This window comes from Tigriopus californicus, chromosome 1, assembly GCF_007210705.1.
Source record: "Tigriopus californicus strain San Diego chromosome 1, Tcal_SD_v2.1, whole genome shotgun sequence".
Taxonomy (NCBI): Eukaryota; Metazoa; Arthropoda; class Copepoda; order Harpacticoida; family Harpacticidae; genus Tigriopus; species Tigriopus californicus.
The window spans coordinates 15,515,630-15,535,618 of NC_081440.1; the positions used below are offsets into that span (position 1 = coordinate 15,515,630).

The window sequence follows — 19,989 nt, forward strand, 5'->3', positions numbered from 1 at the left end:
ATCTTCAGGGATGAGAGCTTTTCACCTATCTTACCCAAATTACTAAAAAATCGAAAATTTCGAGTCGGAGAGGAGCTCGATATTTTGTCAGCACCTCGGCCCTCCATTCTTTAACACGGTAGGCCTAATGCCGTTCGTTGAAAGCATCATACACCTAGTATGGAATCAGGGTCAGGCGTGTGTACTAATATCTTCGTTCAATTACCATAGTACGAGCCGAGCAAGCCTAATGGACCTCGAAATTAAAGTCCTACGCCCAAATTCTCCCATCAAACCTAACATTCAATCCCTCTATCGTATTCAATCTGCATTAGGAAACCCATTCATGGAGCTTGAAAGGGGAAAGTTTTATTTTAGGAACAAGTCTCAAGGGCATTTTCCTCAATCAGAAAGATCTTGATGATGTATGAAGTTTCTGCTCCAGACTGGTTACTTGGTTGCTTGGTGTGTGAGAGTGGGCCACCAAGCGCTAATGACAGTATCCTTGGCTGACTTTGGGGCTTGCTTAATAAGAACTGGTAGGAGTCGCCTCCAAAGACATTCAGACACTCTTGGCCCCAAGACATCCGGTCCAGCTGACTCAGACTTGCAAGAGACGTTCAAAAGAAAAGTTGATCGGCTTTCCTTCTCCTTGAGTGTGAGAAATTGGAACTCTCTCATTTTATTATAACTTCTTGTTTTAGGTCGATCCAAAAACTGGTTGAGGTAAACGCGTTTTATGCATCAAACAATGTCCCTATCCAGCTGCAGGGTACATGAGGACAAATATACTGTATGTATACGAGTATTAGCTAGCATGGTACGTGGAGTAGTTGCCTAACGTTGACAATGGTAGTTTTTCTTTCTTTTATGTTGATTCGAGGTACTCCTTTGCTTCAAGTCTTCTAATGCATTTTGAGGGCCAACCAAGGTAGTTGTCCTTTGGTCCTGTAAATCCAATAATCATAAGCCAGTCTGGCCAACACCAAGACGATGAGAAGAGCCAGAATCACGCACAAAACCTGAAGAAGCAGCTCTTGGAATTCTCCAGTGGTCTCCGGAGGACAAAGCATCTCGGGGCTTAACAAAGTAATCTGGAACAATCACAAGAATGGACAATGCATTGTTGGAATGTTATCCTACATAGAGATACCATTAGTCATCTTGACTTTGACAACCTTCCGGACGAAAACGATCAAGTTTCGAGAACATAACGTGTTTGATAATGCTCACCTGTTTGGATTTTAATTGTATATCGGAAGCCGGGCCACAGGTCATCTCGTCTCGATCTCGAATTTTGACTAGCAGATTCTGGAAAGCGGCAGAGTTGTTTTAATTCGCTGCATGTCAAAACATGGATTTTACTTTTTCCTGAGGGGATGAGTTGAAAATATGGAAGTGACAATAATAGGATTTTGTAAATCTGAGCCTCTGGTAATGCTCACGACACTGAACCTAGTTAATTAGTTAGTGTATAGTAAAGCATTTCATGATAAAAGAATACACAAAAGTTATTTCAAGGACCACAAATAGACATCTCCGTGCCCGTTTTAGTCAGTCGTGCCACACTTGCCATGTAGAGTCAGACAGTTTAAGAGGAATTGTAGGCTTCGTGAAAGATTACTTGTTTCTTGGCCACAAAATAAAGGGTCGATAACAAAACCCTTAGAAACAACAATTTTACAGGCGGACCTCTTTTACACTTACCAGATCAGTGACTTCACTCGTACAAGTGCATGTCCATGGATTGTTTGACATTTTTATCACAGCCGTAGTTTTCATTAAACGTTGAGAGAAGTCATAAGGAATCTGGAACAAAACGAACAAAGTGAGTCAGGATGCATAGGAGAAATTTTGTCGGGAAAGTTGGCTTACACTTGTGAGATTGTTATACTTGGCACTGAAACTGAGTCCAAGTTTCATGTCCAAAAGTTTTTCAGGCAAAGTCTGGAGCCGGTTCTTGTCTAATGTGAGATTGTCCACATCCTTGTAATTATGCTCCTCGACTTTCAGGAACGAAAAAGATCTGCTGTTAAGCTGCAAATAAAGCAGAAGAAGAGAGGTGGAGGATAAGTTGGCAATCAGGTAAGGAGGAGTCGTTGTCTGTCTGGAATAGACACAAGTAATGGAAACACCAAGCTAAAGGTTCTTTTTGTTCCAGATTTGGCGCATCTGGGATCAAAATCGTAATAGGATCAGCAAACCTTTCAAGATCGTTCTGAATAATAATGATGTTCTTCAGTGAGTGGAATACGGGGAAACAATCACGAAAACGGGTTAGGCGTCGTGCAGCGATGCCACATTGGAGAATGCAAGTTCAGTGTGAATAATGGTTTCTTAGGGCTCTGGCTGAGTCCGCCCTTGTTCCACTTTGAATGAGGAAACGATCTCTGTCTCCCTCGTTGATCGTGTTGAGCTCGAGAAGAGCCACTCTAATGAACTCAATGTCCCATGGAGAAACACTCCAAAGGCACCCAAGTGAGGGTCTAGCTTGATAACGTGCTTTTCACTATCAACGCTTTACGGGACGTGGAACGCATGTAAGCTTGGTTGTACATGTAGGTGTGCGTGGATTAAGCAAGGGATCATCGCTCCACTTTGGGTTGTCATGAACATGGCTCAAATGACTCAAGCCCCTAAATTGTCAACTCCAGAGAATGGTCTAACTCATGGGGCAAAGTTGGAATGGGTGAAGACATTGCTCTCGTAAGAATCTGGTTCAACGATGAACTTAGCCTGCCTTGACTGAGTCCATTATGTATCTCAGGTTTTGATCCCAATTGAGACTAAATTTACACAGCACTCCACAAAGGTTGGCTGAATATACACTGCTTTATTAAGGCTCACGAGCAAGCGTTTGCATTTTATTTGAAAGAACTCCAAGGCCTATCGACCGTGTGTGTGTGTGTGTAAGCACGTGCCTCATAAGAGCGTACGTATGAACCAATCGAGGCACTCATGAACAAACCTTGTTTTGGGACAAATCCACGGTTCGCGTGTGCTTCGGCAGTTTGGGGAAATGAGATAATCCGCCTCCAACACAGCTGACTTCCACGGAGTAAAAGCGTTCCCTCGCATGGACCAATTTCTCCTGGACCGAGGTAAGGGCACATGAGCAATTATCCTTGGTGGGGCAAGACGGAATCACATACTTGGAGTAGTACTCCATAACTAAGAACAATTGCCCATCGTATTTGGAGTCCATATAGCGGCACCGCGTGCCTGACACATTCTTCAAGATGGCGGCCTTCAGAAAAGGCTCCGACCAACTGTGCACCCATGACAATTTGGGCGCACATATCCACTCATTATCTGAAGTAAAGGAGAAGAAAAGCATTGGCATATGTTGGATCGCATGAGTGACTTCCCAATATCATCTGTCAATGAGGGTAGGCTCCATCTTGGAAATTGGAACAGCCCTTAGTCCACAAAATGGCTAGGACCCTTGTACTGTGCAATGTTGCCTGTGGCAACAAACTATTGGTGCAATGGGTTGCAGACAATGCTTGTTTTATCGAGCTGGGTAAGGCCATAAAATAACCAGTCCCACCGTTTGCCTCTGACTACGCTGGTAGGACACATAACTTTGCTTTCTGAGTGGAGCGAGCCTGTAGGTAGCCAACGCATAATGTGATCCAAGATATTGAGGTATATGAAAAGTTTCCTTGGGCCAATATTAATGAATGAAAGCAATCTCGGCCGTACATCTTGAGACCAGAGTCTGCCAAGTGGGTTGTTGAGGCCACGAAAACCTAAAGCGAGTCTTTCAGGAGCAGATGCCTCCAACAATAATGTGTGGGGTAGAAGCTGTGCCATGTCAAGGTGTCTGAACAAAATAAACGTAATGTCATTATCATCGACCTCGAAACGTTTAGTTTATTGACAATGGCCCTTTTCGTGGGCAAAAAAAGCTCGTGTGTTCCGAGAGAGACGGGAGAGAAAGCAATAGCTCATCGAATCATGCCAGTCATTGATCATATCTTTGACCCCACCATCTGGAATGAGATGGTTCGGGGACTAAGTAAGGTTGATATGCATTTGTCTTCTTTTGCCTCTACCCGATAGCTGTTAATGCTGAGTGTGTTTTCAGGCAAGCACCCGAGTAAGACCACAAAATAACACTTGATGATCTCATTGCATCAATCTACCGTACATAGTAGGTACTCTGTGAAATAGTCGTCTGTAGCACTTACCGGAAATATCTAGACTTTGCAATGTGGCAGGAAGACTGGTGAAGATCTGCGGTTTGATGTCCTCATCGAAGTGGTTCGAGGAGAGATCGAGAGTGATCAGCCTTGTCTCATGCCATTTGGGCTCCATATCTTGGATTGCATTGTGGCTTAAATTAAGGCCTTGAAGCCGCGGTAAGCGTTGGAAATCAAGAGCAAAGAAGCGCAATTTGTTCCCGGACAAGTCTAGGGTGACGAGATTGGGCAAAAGCACAGAATTATCAACTTTCATCACACTTGATTGGACAACAGACAGCTTCCTCAAGTTCGGATAAACACTAAAATCTGACAATTTCAAGACCTTCAAATCACTGTCACGAATGAGGATCTCTTTCAAGTTCTGCCGGAGCAGCTCGTGGAAATTCTGAGCTCTGTTTGAATGGATATCGTTGATATCGTTGGTCTCCACTTCTTCCGGTTGAGAGCTCGAATCCAAATTAAAAGTGTCTGTGCTGTTAAGCCTCTTGCAGGCCAATTCCACACCTCCCTCATCTCCATTTGGGCCTGGCTCCAATTCCGAGCAAATGCACGATTCGGAGAGCGGATTTGGCAAATGGAGACAAGCTTCCACCTCGGATTTCACATTGGGCACGAAATTGCCTCGAATGCTGGAGACTGAGATGGCCAAGAACGCGATGCAAAGACCATGGATGGTAACCATGACCTGAAGTGTCCTTGGGTAATTGGAACTCACGCCAGAAACAATTCCCCGGGGGTGAGCGAGTGATCGTCTCATCTGGAATGAGAGAAATAGGGAAAGATAACATTTGCTCACTCGAAATGGGCACGTCATCACAAACTTCATCAAGAGAAGTCCCTTCTTGCATGTACTAAATTGGACTTTCTGGGCTTCTGGCACCCAAATTTGGTGGCAATCTTTACGAAATGTCGATCAGAATGGAGAATGGCTGGAATTCAGCGAACGGCGAGGACAACACTCCCCGTTATCATCGTATGACGACGTTTATCACCCTCACTTGATTGCGTCCGTCATTCACACTTCATATTTACCCTGAAATACGACCTTTTTCCCCTTTATGTGCAATCCATCACAGTGGACTTGACGAGTCTTTGTACGAAATCGTTGATCCTTGGATTGTTGTGCTGTTTGTATGTGAAACAGAGTAACCAAATGATTCTTTGCAAGTCTGTCGGTGATTGATGAAAGATGCATAGAAGCGAAGGTCTGTGTTTATGATCGTGGATGGGATTTGCTTCTATTTGCTTTTATGACTAGTGTGCTCCAAAGTGCCTGGATTATATGTATAAAGTATACACGTAGTACGTCTCTGCTCAGGCACCCAGACTCCCTCCCTCCGCACTTACCTACGTTCATTCACCAGGGTCATAAAGTAATCAATGGTGGCCCAGACATCGAAATCGGTAATCTCAAACATGACTTTGCTCCCAATTTCACTCGCCTTCTCCCGTTTTGCTCGTCTTAGACTTTTGTACGGTAGATGAGCGATTGATGAGATATGTCGATTTTGTATTGAAGTCAGTCTCTCGCAGACTGAGATTCCTTAAATTGTTCTTCGAGAAGGAAATGATTCCATTACCAGAAAGCTCTCAACATTTACCACAAAGACATGCGGCTTTGACAACAAATTTATGGCCATGATTGTCCCCGAGCATGCTACATGTTCTACTGCACACTAACTCACTGACGGTGGGATCGTTTTCCCATACAAATGCTAAACACTGACTTCACCTCGACTTCCAAGGAATGCCGAAGCTAAGAATGTCAAGGCACTTTCTACCATGTTCGCCATTTATCGCATTCTTATTTTTTCATTCCCGAACCCCTTGGTCAAGGATGAGTGTTTGTGTTTTCTTCCAATTTGTGCTTTCGCCATAATTTGTCCCGAAGGCCCACAGTTTTGAGTGCTGAACAAACATGTCACTTGGATTGAGTCTTAGGACCCCTCCCCCAAAAAATAAGTGGATCCCTCGGCCATTCTGCTCCCCTTCCCCCCCCCCCCCTCCTCGTTCCAACACCTTGAAGGTCAGATATCAATATGAGATCGTTCCAGATATCCTTTCCTTCTCTTTTGGGAGAAGCCCCAAGTCAATCGAGTCCTTCCTGGTGGGCAAATGGCTTACAGAAAGTGTCGTGCCAGCAACATATGACATCGACTTGATCCAAGATGATAAATGGTACAACAAATCACACCCCAAGAAGAGTCTTCCAACGCCTAATGCGGCACGACGGTCTTCGAAGAGGCTTTTTGACTAACATTGACTTCGTTGAAGTTGACGGAGATTAGAGCAGCTTTGCCACTTCTACTGGATGAGGGGATTGTCAAGACAGACCCTTTTTGGGAGAATTGGACATGAATCTTGCCATCGTCAATGGGGGCTCATTTTCCGGGAAAATATCCCCAGATGAGTGAGTGAATGTGGAGAAAGAGAGAGAGAGAGAGAGGAATGAAAAAGGCTTAACTGGCCTAGATTCGACTCGGGGAGGGAAGCAACAGTCCATTAATTGTATGCTGGCTCTATTATGGGAATGCGTTGTTGGCTTTCAAGGGCTAGCTAGCTAGTTAGCTAGCATAGCCTAGCATAGCATAGCATAGCACGACAAATGGATGGAGGAGCTCTGTAAATGGGCAAAAGTCGTCAAAAACTCACATTCGAGGAGAAAGAGGTCCTGGATTCATGAAGCGGTGCGCGGACAAGTTCTTGATCTTGTTGTACGGACGACGAACCCTAAAGATCTCTTTGAACGTGCGTTTTTATTTATCTGTCCCTCGACTTTGAGAATGGAATCATCCTTGAATAGACGGGGGGGGCACTTCGTTCGTTGTTGGGGGGCCGGAGGATAGATGACACAATCAAGATGACCAGCTAATGAATGCTCACGGACTCAAAACTCACTCTGCATCTTGCAGCAGTTAGGGTGCATTGTCACTCCTGAATGGAGACGGATAAGATCAATCATATTCATTCTTCGTTTCAACGCAAATGATCGCCAAGAGCTGATTGTCTTATCACGCACGTTTTTTTCTATGTAGAACCCCAGAGCTTGCGGGATGCTCAACAGTGAGTCAGGTATTCACGAAACAACATGCCGATCCTTGAAATTAGCACTGAATCATGGATGGAGATGGGTCCACTTCTTGACGTGTTGTTCCTCCACGAGTGCTTGAACAATTGTAGCGGAGAATTTGAGCACGTCCGTTCCTACATACTTGCTCCATACGCACACTCCTCACACCATCCCTCTTGTCCTCCGCCTCCTTTTCCTCGTCCTCTCGTCCTCCTCGTCCTCCTCCTTCTCCTCCTCCTCCTCCTCCTCCTCGTTTGATAAGCCACACTCCTCGAGCAAGAAGGATGTTTGAAGTTCGATGCGTTCATAAGCCCCGAACTCTTATACTCGACGCACTCGTACAAACTTCCACTCACCCACCATGCGCGGGTGTTTCAACCGCGACCACGGGGATCGCTCTGACTTTATGTGTGTGTACTTGTGTGTGTATGTGTGTGTGTGTGCCTAAACGGGATGAAGTTGAAACACATTCGAATCTACTCCACATCCGATGGTGACTTGAAGGAGCAAGCTCCCTCTGGATTCTGCAAGATTCTATGCCAGCAACGAAGACGCGGCCGATGCCACTCGATCCTAGAACAACGGGGAATCGAGTTCAAGCAAGTATGACGACGAAGACGGGAACGACGAGCCTGTAACTACATTACTACGACTTCTACTACTGCTACTACTCCTACTAAAACAACAACATCAACAACAACAATTGTAGTTGGATGTACAAGTACTAATGTGCGAGACATGTTGAGGAAAAAGAGGCATCAATGAAGCCCAAGCCGAGCGACAAATACAGTTTTAGAATCCGATGAGCGACGACAACAATGATGGCTTAAACACTGACGAACCTGAGATTCCGTCTTGTCCTAGTTATACACGTCAGTCAGTCAGTCAGTCCGTCAGTTTGTTCGTCAGCATGGTGGTGTTGAGGACATACACCTTGAACCTAAATAACTGGAATACGCCAAAGGTAGAATTGGTCGATCCCATCCTTCTGTAGGTGGTATGCAGACTGGCGAGGGAGGGTGGCTTACAAACTGGCCAAGAGTGATAAAACCTGGCTGGGTTAAGGATAATGATTCCAATGGACGCAATGGATGGATGGATGCCTCATGTCTAAAGACGTGATGGTCGGACCGACCGACGCCATGGCTTCTTTGGAGGTAAATCCAAGTGTTTGCCATCTTGAAGGCTCCCTTGTGGCATGTTCATGTGTGTTAATACATTCGATTCAAAGTCGTGTTCATTCACACACGCCCTCTTCTCCATTGAGAAACCGCATCTGAGACGAACAATTACTTAACGTGTCAATCACACCATGAGTAAACGACTTGGGGAATTTGGGCGTGATGTGGGATGTGGATCATAGCACTGCATATTCATAGGCCTTAAGCTGAGTCTAACCTGACCCTGCAGGCCTTAGGATTTCAATTATTGCGCGGAACGAGTCTCTTGATGAGTAAAGTAGTTCTTGAGTGAATTGCTCTTTTTGTTAGCCTGTCAAGAAGCAGTTAAACCACTCGGAAACGTCCCCAGAGTTGTCAATGATTTAGAAAAGCTTTGGATGAAACTCTAGCCTTTTAGGAAAGCAAAAGCTTTCAAAACTTGACCTTGTCAGGATTATAAAACCTGACCTCCAGGTCATTTTTTGCCGGGAATGCAACGACTCCATGCACTTGCGAAGACGATGTTTTAGGTCACACTAATCATTTCCAAAGAGAGAAAGAAGAACTTAGCGAACAATAAGGCTAAAGACCGGCCATTTTTGCAAGGCCGTGTCAGAATGGAAAAGGATGAGGAAGAAGCACTTTATGTAGTTGTATATGAATCGAAAAAAATACGCTTCTTCAAAGGGAAGTTGGTTCTCCGGAACTAGAGTGTATCTTATCCGTCATCCCATGAAAAAGCGAGTGAATAACCAATTTATTTGTTTATGGAATTGCACAAAATGAAATTGGACGCAAGGTGCAACGAATCCTTTCGGCGCAATTCTATGGGAGATTTGGACAAGAACCTTCGATCAAACTAAATGCAAATGATAAAATAGAATCTTTCAACAATTCGCTAAGGATCACATATGCATGTACTATGTAAATACCTGGAACGTTTCACATCACATACAAAAACTCCTGATTTGGAATTGGAGCTACACGATTTAAAATAAATGCCTCGTTTTGTGTCCAATTTGGTTTCAGCTTCTTGTCCAATGAATTTAGTTGTTCCAAGTTATGTGTCCTGTGAGTATGCTAACCCCCTCTCTGCATCTCTGCCATGTGACAATTTGAACCCTTGGAAATGTCGATGGACTACTATCAAAATCACTAATGCTCAAATACAGTTTCAAATCATTCATTTCTTTCTCGAGGCCCCGTCGACGCAATATTTCAAAATGAGACAAGGATTTCTGTTATCTATTTTTTTCTTGTTTCCAAGTAGTCTAAGGCATTATGGGTCCTCTAAGCAGTTATAAATCTTCTGGAAAAGCATTGCTGAGATTCTATTCAATCGTATTTGCATTTTATTGCGGCACTCTCAGGCGATTTCTTACAATTTGCTGCCTCCATCTATTCTATGATTTTGTTCATTCAGAGGCCTGCTTACGAGTTCAGACGAGCTCGAAACTCTGTGTAAAGTCAAATTGCCACATCTGGGATATAACTTGAATTTCGATGCTCGATTACAGCATTCAATCACTTGTTTTGAAAAGTGTGCGTGACACATTGTTTAGAAATCTGAATCGCTCAAAGGATCAGAGGTCGATGGGGGAAAATTGATCAGAGCAACAAGGACAACTTAAGAAGACAAATTCCCGACAGTAAAAGGAATTTCGAGTGTTACTCACATTCTTGTGGTTCTTGGTCCGACCGTCAAAGGGATTAGTGGTTAGTCGGTACTCCATTATCGTTGGCAAAATTTTAGAATAAAAATCCTGCACGAGAAATCAGCAACATTTGCTATTGATTTTGAGAGACAAATAAAGTGTGTTTATACTTACAATGCCCAATCGATATCTTCGCGGATGGTAGATAGGGAAATAATCCCAAAAGATGGATCACTCTCTATATTCACGGGGTAATTATTTCTCTTGGGATATGAGGATGCGAGCCAGAAATCTCCAAGGATTCCTTTCACCTTCACAGGACATGCCATCCGTTCCCCCATGGGTTGGGTTCCCAAAGAAGGCCCTTTGGCCTTCATGCAAATCGATCTGGCAGCCAGTCTGGGTTGGATATACAGGCGTGTACTGAGGAAGGGACCTTCACTAGTGGAACGTGTTGCTCGTCATTGAAAAAGACCCCTCGATCAGACAGCAAAGCCAATTTGACGCTTCATTTATCAGGATTAGAACACTTGAACGATCGCGGTACATCCACACAGGTTGGGAAAAGTTCTTTTTTTCTCGTAAAACTCATCTGGTTTGGACTTCGAGTCGCACAAGTGTCACAGTGTAGGTGGGAGGCCCGACCCCATTGTTCCAAGCCTTACTTGCGGTTAAACATCAATATTCACAATGTCCACAAAGAGAACTATTGAATGGAGGGAGTGTGGGCCCCAGACGGCAAACCAGGTGAATGAACAGGATCATTTTTCGTGTTCCCGGTTCACTGCCAGGCTTTCTCGATAAAATCCTGTCCCAGAAGCTGCTCCGCCTTTAGCATTCATCGCTCCCTTCTGTTTCCTGTGTTCCTTCTTCGTCTTTCGTCGCCGTTCCACTTTCTACCTTGAGAGAGTACCGACTCTCGCAAAGACTGACTGACGTGAGGTTAGATTTCTGCCTGAGGAAGTGGACTTTGGACCCATGCAGGGCTACAGGAGGTGTAGGAACACTAGAACTAATACTATGGGTCCAAGGGCTAACGAGAATGAAACTGGAACAAGGGTAATAGCTTGTGTTCCAGTTCTAGGCCCCCGTCTAGCGGTGAACCGTCTGTACTGTTGCGAGTGTCGCGTGAGTTCCTTCGCTTAGTGGGACAGTCGCCCTGGTCCTCACGGTCCTCAGGGTTCACGAGTCGGCACCAAACAGAGACTGGTGGGACCTCGGGGATTATTTTTGTTTTCTTAGGTTGCAAACGAATTTGTAGGTCAGGAATGAAGAGCAGGACAGGTAGAAAGAGACTCAGCCAGACAACAAGAGAACGAACCCTACATATATTTGGTTAAGAGGTGGGCCCGGAAATGAAGTCAAGGTTTTAGAGCTAGATGTTGATCCTTACAGTAATAACAGAAACAGCCAAATCACTCCGAATTTGATCTGAAATGTCAAACGTTTTCTTGCGTTAGATAGTGTATGGCCAACAATCAACAAATATGAATGTGTCAATAAATCAAAGCGGACAAGTTTCTAGTCCTTTATTTTGGCTAAACATCTTTACGTACACTACAATGGGCAAATCCAAAGAAGCAAAAAGCGAAAATACGCGTCTACTGATATGCTGAGCCACGAATCACTGGAATATGGCTGGGAAACCTAGGGTCTGAAATTAAGATTTTGGAAGTGAGGAAACTCATTGCTTTTCCTCCAAATGGAATCAAAAGTTGTACCCTCTGGAATTGCAATGCATAACAAGGTAAGAAATGAATGAACTAGTCCTCTACTTGTAATCAGTTACCAAAAGATGGTTAACTCATTCGCTTTGTGTAGTAGAGTTGTGCAATGACCTTTGAGGCAGCATAACTTTTGACACGGTCATTTGATTGAGCAGAAAATTGAAGTACAAAGTCATGGCGACCTGAGGTCATTTTTGTTGAAGACGAAAGCCATTTACTGACTAAATTCCAAGATGTTAATTCTTAAACCTCTCATCCCCGTCCATATGGTTCATGGCTTAACAAAATTGTAAAAAAGTACGTCAAGAATAGAATGGCGTATATTTTACTACCATTTCATTCTTCATTCAATGATAGCACGGTTCTAGCACGGTCAGACGGACCATAATTCATCTAATTTGCTTTATCCCGCTCTTAGAGCGTTTTCCTCTTTAAATGTTGTTTATTGCGACAACATTATGCCATTACAGCCAACAATATTGTAATGCAAATGTTATTGTATCTATGATGATGGATCTGAACATTCCTCTTTCTTTCAAAAAAGGTATGTGACATTTTGTTTTGCTTTAATTGAAAACTATGGCTAAGTGACACTTTTTTTTCTTTGCGGACTTCCTTACCGCTACCGGGATTGGAATCCCAGCAGTTCAAGACGAGAAGATTATTCATTTTACTTGAACGAATTAGAATTGGCTGCTCTGGCTAATCCTTGAATATAAGGTTGATCCGGAATTTTAGTCAAAAACTTGTCCAAGTCCGACTTAAATCCTGCAAAACTTTGCATATATATTTTAATATTCTCTGAAAATGTTTCATCCCTTTTAGCTGAGTGGCTGAAAATGCAGAGCAAAAAAGAAGCCAATACCCTCTCCCTAGAGGCCGTGGGTTCAATTCCCACCGTTGGAAGTTCTCGTTTATAGGGAAGAGGTGTGGCTAGTGCAGCTAGCTAGTGAAAGAGAGATTCCCAATTTGATTCTCCTCCATGAACCTTCGCAGGTGCAGTATCTCAAGACATTTGCAATTGCTATAACGAGTCCTATCTAGGGCAATGGAGAAGAGAGGGGCTTGGTTCAGCCCATGGTTCAGTATATCCTATCGAGGGCTGAGGGGTCAAATGCACCAAGAATTGAGAATTGCCAAAACGAGCCAAACATTAGAGAAAAATTCAAACGAAGTATTTGCCTCGAGCGGACGTCCCTATGAGTACTCGTAGAGTTGCGGCACTTGGCACAACTATCATAACGTGAGAATGCCTTTTATCTAATCACTTTGGTTTGTTCTTCGTATTGGTGAAATGTTGCTTGAGATAGGAAGTCAGATGCCAAGGCTTCTAGATGCAGTTTTCTTTGCCAAATAAACAAAAGGAACAATTTGTAAGCTTCAAATGCCTATAATATCTGATTCATCAATGAGTTAGAGTCGGCAGAACTGGCTAGCCCTTCAGTGTTGGTCTACTCAAGAGTTTCGATCAACGAGTTGCCCAAGTCCCATTTAAAACCTGCTACACATTTAAGGCATGCACATTCCCTACGAATTTTTGAGCGAAGCAAATTGACCAATGAAAGAGCTCAGGAAAGAAAACTTATGGTTCTAATGAACCGGGATTCTCGAAGGCTTAAAGGTGCTCGTAAAACAGACGTTAAGCCTTTACCATTATAGCATTAACCCTAAAACCTGAGTTGCGACAAAGCTTATAAATAGTTTGAAAACGTGCAGTATCAGATCACTTTCGTACCTTCTCTGAACATTGTCAAATCTCAACCCTTTTAGTCTCTCCCAGTACGAGAGCTCAGTCACATCTACTTAAATAATTGGTGCTCAAATGGACGAGGCACATTCAAGGTGTGGCTGGCCAATCGACTTGTACAGAGTCCGATAGATCCAACCACACGTTTGAAAAGCTTTACCAACCTTCAATTGTATATTCTTATCAAACTTTCCATTATCTTGGAGGACTTCTCCCCTAATCTTTCATGGGTCAAACCAAGGACACTAAAGCAAGGAAACGCCACCTTTTTGTGATCACCAAACCTTTCCTGCCAAGTAAGGCCTAAACTTTTGCCGCTGAAATTTTTGAATGTCAGTTATTGGCATAATTATTGAACAAAATATGTGACTAATGTCATTTTCGTAACCATTGATGGTATGTGCTTAAAACCAGGCATTCAGATAAACTTAAAATGACTTTAAACATGTCTTAAAGTACAACAACTGAAAAGTGCTAATTAGATTTTCTTGATAAAACAAGAATTTGCTCAAAACACAATCAATGAATTCTCTTTTGCCAAAAAATATTATTTGTAGAAAATTCTTTCAGACACATCTTGACCAAATTTCAAGTAATTTGACGCATTTGTTATCAAACTATGGTTCTCACTCTAGGAATGGCCCTCAATCCAAAAGTAGACATACTGTAGCTCAGAGCTACATATTGTTCCTTAAACTCATTTGGATGCTTCATAATCATGAAATAATAATTTTAAGAGGTATGGCACCTGTTTATTTGACTATTTTGGTATTTTGGATGCTTTTGCAAGAAAAACAATTTATTGGAGTCCAAAGTGCAAATTGAGGTCTAGTCTACTGTACTTTGATATTTCTCTGTGCCCCTTAAGTAATGCCTGCCTTTTATTCAAACTTCCTAATAAGTAGAAATTTAAACTCTACAAAAAGATAACTCATTCATTTCTCACCAATGCCGCCTGATGTTTTTTGTCAAATGTGTGGGTTTAGACAAAATTATCAATTGTCCATCCAAGATATTCTAATATGTTAACATTTATGTTCATGCACTTTTATTGCTTATTCCATACATTTTTTTGTATTTTGTCAGTGTACATTATCCATCAATGAATAAAATGACTCTTGATGATTTTCTATCTATGTGTGTTTTTGAGCCAATTTTACGCAATATGTCACCAATTTCGATCGAAAAACAATTGGATTGTTTTTGATTAATTTGATGTTCATTTATTCTTCTGACTTTCAAGATAAATTCAGAAATATTTAGTATATGGACGGAGTAGTATATCAAGGAGATCATTATTTAATTAAAAACACCTTAATGTACTATGCAGGACGAATAAGCTTGTTTTATTCATACTGGAGTTAATGTCTTGATTCAACGCAATGGCCTAAGTTGGCGGTGAGGGGAAATCCGTGACGTTTCCTCTCTATAGAGTCCCTGGTCAAACCTACTGATTATCTGTACCTCCATTATCAATTAGTCGAGTGTTTAAGGTCATTGAATGGAATTTCCTTCTATTTGAGGCCATATTATTCTCAGCAATCTAAGAGTAAATTTAATCTAAGTCCTTTGCAAAGCTACTGGAAACTTGACCATTCGTATCAAAACTGATTTTGTTTCATCAGCATAGGAAGAGATACTGCTGACTACTAGGTTTCTGAAGTGGAGCAATGGCGGTGATTAAAAGGAGAGGATCTAACATGGACATCTGGGACATCCGACTTGTATATCACTAAGGAATCCCTGGACATTAACCAATTGCTTCTTACCACGAAAGAAACTTTCTCCACAATCGAGAACCATGCCGTGGATCCAAATCTCGTGGAGCTTGCTAAGTAAGAGCACATGATATACCTTGGTCAAGACCTTGGAAAATAAAAGATGGACTACATCAATTAACTCATGACTCTCTATTCCTCCAATGACTTGCTCTATACGCTTTATCAGTTAGGTAATCATGCCAAAATGAGCTTGGAACCCTTGCTGACCAAGAGGAAGGGCTCTATAGACTTTGTGTAATTCTACAAATTTAAACTTTATGATCCTCCCAAACACCTTTGCGATATTCGAAGTGAGAGAAATGGGTCTTGGTATAGTCACAAATACTAATAATCACTATATTAAGGTGCTAGACTTTCACAGGACCGGACAGAATCAGCTCCATTTTGCTTATGGGCTCGGGACGAGTGATGGTGATTACTTTGGCTCTGGTGTTCTACAAGTCTGATATCTCGGACGACATAACAACCGATTGGCGGGTAACCAACACGAACCCGGAGCACAAGGCCGGAGATGCACGTCCGACTAGCGTTTGTTGTAATTTTTTGGGAAGATAGTAAAGGTCAGGGTATATAGGTTAATATGCATTTTTTAATATTAATTGTTTATTGGCTTTTTTCACTCCAACACCAATGGAAGGCGATGGCGTATTGGATTACAAAAAAGGGGTTGGGTTATGTGGCAGAAGTAAGAAAAGTAAATGGGTTGAAATCCAAGACCCCACTCATTGGTTGTCTTCATGCAATAGTATGGAGCAAAAGGATCTTGATTTTCTTCAGTTGGCGGACTCTCTTACATTTTGGAGTATTGTGTTCCAGATTGGAATGATACTGACCAGAAGAGGTTTTTTTACCTTTTGTCCGGGGTAAAGCAGACATCCTTGTCTATGTCCACCAAACCAAGGCCAACACCAGATTCCATGTTTTCCGATGCACTTCCAGGGTGCCAAGCTCGATTTAATATTTATAAACGCGACCCTTAAAGGTCAGGCCAGAATCCGGTATTTCTTTAGAAAAGACAACGGCCCGGCATGCCCAGAAATGCCCAGAATCCAACCCCACAACACAATTTGGAGAAGCGTTGTTGTCCTGTGTCGGGTTGTCCTGTGCCGGGTGGTCTTGTGTCGGGTGGTCTTGTGTCCAGTGGTCTTGTGTCCGGTGGTCTTGTGTCGGGTTTTCCTGGCTCAGGGTGTCCTGGGTTGCGTTGCTCGGGATCGAGTTGACCTAAAAAGCCTAGAAATCATTATTGAAAGACGAGAGGAGAGACACCAAATGCCAGCAAGCAGTCCGGATAGAAGGGGGTGAAATCACAACATCTGAAAAATTGAATGAGGCTCTATGAGCTGCTTCAAGCTTCTCGTCAGGTTCCGACACTTTCCCCCAAACCAATCAAATTATCAAGGCGTTAGTGGCCTTGGAGGACCAAAGGTTGGCGCATCAAGTTGGTCAGCCATTGAGGCACTAAAATTTGGTAGCCTTATTTGGAACCTTACATCGACAATATTATAGCCACAAATTGGTGGAAATTGTGAAAAAGTAATAACATGAGAGCTTATTGCAGAATTTGATGGAAAGGGTGTGTTTGGCACAATCACGGTGAAATGTTTATCTCCTCAATCTGGAGGGATTGGGATAATTCATAAACCAATTTTTGGAATTTTGATGGAACTATAAAATACCTTGATCTTTTCCGGTTCCTAAGGGGTAGCTTTGTGTAACTACATTTCTTAAGATTTTGATCTATAGGGCACTATGCACTCGCACTTGCTCTTAAATCCAATTGGATTTTCAACTAATGAGCGAGTTGTGATACAAAACTAAAAAACATGCCATGTTTGTGCAGTTCTGTGACTTTACGAAACTCTTGGTTCAATTTGAAAATACCGTTTTCTTCAACAGCCCGTAAAACTGAATTAAATGACAAATTTAGTCTATGCTTCTGGCGTTGAGAATTCAACTTTGACATATTTTTGGTATGTTATGGCTTTTATGACAACAATTATTACATTTCCTCACAAACTAGTCTCCTAGAGTGAGATAGGTCCCTGGTTCAAATCTCCAATCTTTCTCCAAAGGAAACATTTAAATACTAACCACACCCACCAAAAGAGAACCAAACTGATGCTAGACATGAATATGCCCAGCAAAATTTGGAAGCGGACGATATAATGGCCTCTGACCTAACATCCCAAACAAAAACCAAAAAAACATTGAGTCACTTAGAATGTTGAATTTGGGGTTGTACATTTGTTTACCTGTTTCCACAAATTGTGGGAAATCTATTTCTCATTGAAATTTCAAGTATCCTAATTGATCAAGAATCGTGTACCAATTCTACCCAATAAATAATCTTTTTTATTCTGGTGGAACTATCAAAAATAATGCTTGATCATTTTCCGGTTCCTAAGGGGTAGCCTTGAGTTACAGTAAAAATCGGATATAAGAGCAGCTTTGGGGCCATGAATTTCTGCTCTTATTTCCGATATGCTCTTATATCCGATGCTCCCGTTCCGCGACTCCGATGAAACTGATGACTGAAAACATATTCTTAGGCTATAATTTGATGTAGTTTTACGGTTCAAACAAAATGCAACCATAAAAATCGAGAAAAATGAAACTAAATGGAAGGAGGGCAGTGTGTTGGGTCTATGTTTACGCACCAAATACGTAGCTAATATGTCACAGAATTACGTACTGGCTATGAAGTTTGAAAAAAAAAAACCAAGAGTTTTCCTAAGGAAGCACGTTTGACTCCTAACTTTGTGGCAGCTTCGGTCAGGCTTATCGCTTGTCAAAATCGACAAGGAGCTTTTGCTTCTCCTTAATGGAAAAAGTGGTTCTCTTGGCAGAAGCCATTATGTATGACTGTTTGTTTTCATGAGAAAGCGGCTGAAAACTTGCTTTTATAAAATGACTTAACCAGTTTCCATCTCAAACTTCATTGTTGAGCGCGGGAAATAAAAATAAATATTTTGCGCCTTCAATTCTACTCTTATTTCCGATCTGGCCCAAAATTTTGTGCTCTTATATCCGATTCTACTTTACTATACTTTACTATATAATTTGGTTCGAGGACTTACAATTTTGCTCTTATATCCGATGCTCTTATGTCCGATATTTACTGTACTATCCTACTTTTTACGGCTCCCCTGAAGCCCATTAACACTCATATAGTGAGTATAAGCATGCTCAAAATGATTGAAATCTTGATTCAAAAGGTCAAACATTATGGAAATTAAAGCTAAATTGGAATTACGACCTCCATGTGTTGCAAAGGGTGCAAAAAAATTTTTCTTTCGCGCATGTTTTTTGCCATCAAATAAATTTTCAAAATCAGGATCGCCAGAAAGCTAGAAAAGTCGAAGGAAGGGCCGTTTCCAACGTACCCTAAAAGATTAGCTTTGACCAAAAAGGTGACCCTGGTTTGATGGGAGAAAAATCGGGGTTAAATTTTGTTACTAACTAACGGGTTTCTGATATTCCGCTAGTTTTGCCATATGGATGCCACTAAAAATGTAAATTTACAGCCCTAGTCGCAACCTCCGGTGATTTTTTATTTGATCCCCATCACAACTAATCGGACGTTTAAGCCAAGCTCTGGTACTTCCAAACAAACTTGCCTGCCAGTACCAGTGATGCAAATTTGGCACTTTAAACTAGTTTTAACGAAGCTGACCTTGCCTCATACAAAAGTGAAAGAAGGGACGGTCACTCAAAACCGTGTTTGAAACTCCAAATTTGCAACACTGACCCTGGTACCAGTAAAAACTAGAGACTAAAGTTACTTTAGTCTCTAGTAAAAACAATCGAACCAGCCAGAGCTTGCCTACACCTCTCCATACAGGGCCGGACTTCGCTCCATGAACGAGCTCGTTGTCAGGGTCGTCGCCGTGGAGGCATGGAAGGCGTTCCGGCAATGATACACTTTGGGGGACATAAAGGGAAGGAGGTGGCTCAGCCTAGATGGGTCAAGAAATAGAAATATTAACGAGACACTGCTAATGATTTTAGTATCCAGAGAAGCCCTTTGTCTTCGAACGCAAGTGATGGCTTCAAAGAAAAAAGTATGAACAATATATGTTAACTGACTCAAGACTGTGAGGTTTATATTCAAACTCCCAAAGAAGAACTCAACATCACTGTTTCGCATATTGTCTGTTGCGTGCCACCACCTATCATGGAATCAGATCACAATTTATAAGTCAATTTGAATTAGAAAATCCCTTTGCTGTAACCACTCCATTTGTTAGAGAGTTTCACAACAAGAAAAAGTTGTGACATATGCAAAGTTTCTGGTTTCCGAATCCTGGATACATTCTCCAGTCTGAGATTAATGATTAATACGTCGTAATGCTTTGACCATTACTGAATTGCCAATTTCTTAATCTGTTTAATCAGTTTTCCATCATGTGCCCACCACTGTGGTTGCCGCTCGTTGTCCACGGTCCCACAGTGGTCTGTGCGCATTTTTCCTTCCTGCTCTCCATTTGCAGTCCTTGTCGACCCCACCTCCTCGTTACAAAGTAGCTTCCTGCTGCTTCCGTGTGTCCCCTAAAGTGTAGTTTAACCCAAGAACTACCATGATTAAAGCTCATTCAGTGCTTCTAACTCTTCATTAACAAAATTGTCCGCCATTTGGAGACATCATTCAACAATTACTTTAAC

General features: G+C 42.2%; 1 protein-coding gene across 3 annotated transcripts; it reads right to left on the reverse strand.

Moving 5' to 3' along the window:
• Positions 1–835: 835 nt before the first annotated feature.
• On the reverse strand, positions 836–10,682 carry LOC131882814 (protein singed wings 2-like). Of its 3 annotated transcripts, XM_059230084.1 has the most exons (8): positions 10,247–10,682; positions 10,094–10,180; positions 4,173–4,944; positions 2,948–3,291; positions 1,855–2,016; positions 1,687–1,788; positions 1,213–1,290; positions 836–1,073 (listed from the first exon to the last, which is right to left on the reverse strand). In XM_059230084.1, exons 2-8 carry the CDS (start codon positions 10,148–10,150, stop codon positions 885–887), a joined length of 1,704 nt encoding a protein of 567 aa, XP_059086067.1. In that variant the 5' UTR covers positions 10,151–10,180; positions 10,247–10,682; the 3' UTR covers positions 836–884. The 3 variants fall into 3 exon arrangements, with proteins under 3 accessions (XP_059086067.1, XP_059086085.1, XP_059086076.1); XM_059230102.1 differs by lacking the exon at positions 10,094–10,180; XM_059230093.1 differs by lacking the exons at positions 10,094–10,180; positions 10,247–10,682 and adding an exon at positions 6,840–7,385.
• Positions 10,683–19,989: the final 9,307 nt, after the last annotated feature.